General features: G+C 60.3%; 2 protein-coding genes across 3 annotated transcripts in view; both read left to right on the top strand.

Annotated features, from left to right (window-relative positions):
• Nucleotides 1–1,424, top strand: part of LOC122544749 (HORMA domain-containing protein 1-like) — a 35,263-nt gene that overhangs the window by 9,335 nt on the left and 24,504 nt on the right. The window lies entirely within an intron of this gene.
• lysmd1 (LysM, putative peptidoglycan-binding, domain containing 1) overlaps nt 1–1,424 on the top strand; it is a 7,763-nt gene that overhangs the window by 4,496 nt on the left and 1,843 nt on the right. For both annotated transcript variants that reach the window (XM_043683985.1, XM_043683986.1), the window contains exon 2: nt 363–622. In XM_043683985.1, coding sequence (XP_043539920.1) covers nt 363–622 — 260 coding nt within the window. The remainder of the gene's footprint in view (nt 1–362; nt 623–1,424) is intronic.

Here is a 1,424-nt window from a genome sequence, read left to right as displayed (position 1 = left end):
CTGTTCCTGTTTCTGTGTAACAGGCTGGAGGAGGGCGAGGGGCTGAATGGCCTCCTGTTTCTGTGTAACAGGCTGGAGGAGGGCGAGGGGCTGAATGGCCTCCTGTTCCTGTGTAACAGGCTGGAGGAGTGAGGAGGGGCTGAATGGCCTTCTGTTCCTGTGTAACAGGCTGGAGGAGGAGGAGGGCGAGGGGCTGAATGGCCTCCTGTTCCTGTGTAACAGGCTGGAGGAGGAGGAGGAGGAGGGGCTGAATGGCCTTCTGTTCCTGTGTAACAGGCTGGAGGAGGAGGAGGGCGAGGGGCTGAATGGCCTCCTGCAGGGTGTTCCCATCCACCAACCAAGCCGATGTCTCTGTGTTGCAGACCGAACAGATTATGCGGGCAAACCGCCTGTACGCCAACGAGTCGATCTTCCTGAAGGAGTGCCTGCGCATCCCTGCGCCAAAGCAGGAGGCCTTACAGAACGGGAGCAGGGCCCCAGACCAAGCAGCGGCCAGCTCCGCGCCGACCTTTGAACCCCTGAGCGCTGAACTTTCGCCCAGTGACTTCCTGAAGAGGCTGGATTCCAAAATCACCCAGTCCAAGGCAGCCGCCATCCGCAAGCTCAGTGATGGAGCAGACAGGTAAGGAGCTGCCGAGGGTCCCCTTCCTAAACTGCTGGCAGAACCCCCTCCCCCTCCCAGCTCAGAGATTCCCCAGTCCACCCGAACCCGCACGGCTCGGTGCCTCATTGCTTAGCACTGCTAGCCTCACAGCACCAGAGGCCCAGGTGCGGATTGGCCATGCTAAATTGTCCCATAGTGCCCACCCTAACCTGCATATCCCTGGGCACTACAGGACAATTTAGCAAGGCCAATCCACCCTAGCCTGCACATCCCTGGGCACTATGGGACAATTTAGCATGGCCAATCCGCACCTGGGCCTCTGGTGCTGTGAGGCTAGCAGTGCTAAGCAATGAGGCACCGAGCCGTGCGGGTTCGGGTGGACTGGGGAATCTCTGAGCTGGGAGGGGGAGGGGGTTCTGCCAGCAGTTTAGGAAGGGGACCCTCGGCAGCTCCTTACCTGTCTGCTCCATCACTGAGCTTGCGGATGGCGGCTGCCTTGGACTGGGTGATTTTGGAATCCAGCCTCTTCAGGAAGTCACTGGGCGAAAGTTCAGCGCTCAGGGGTTCAAAGGTCGGCGCGGAGCTGGCCGCTGCTTGGTCTGGGGCCCTGCTCCCGTTCTGTAAGGCCTCCTGCTTTGGCGCAGGGATGCGCAGGCACTCCTTCAGGAAGATCGACTCGTTGGCGTAGAGGCGGTTTGCCCGCATAATCTGTTCGGTCTGCAACACAGAGACATCGGCTTGGTTGGTGGATGGGAACACCCTGCAGGAGGCCATTCGGCCCCTCGCCCATCTCCTCCTCCAGCCTGTTACACAGGAACAG

The sequence above is a fragment of the Chiloscyllium plagiosum genome, chromosome 51 (assembly GCF_004010195.1).
Source record: "Chiloscyllium plagiosum isolate BGI_BamShark_2017 chromosome 51, ASM401019v2, whole genome shotgun sequence".
Classification (NCBI taxonomy): domain Eukaryota; kingdom Metazoa; phylum Chordata; class Chondrichthyes; order Orectolobiformes; family Hemiscylliidae; genus Chiloscyllium; species Chiloscyllium plagiosum.
This window is presented reverse-complemented; position numbering and strand designations above follow the sequence as displayed.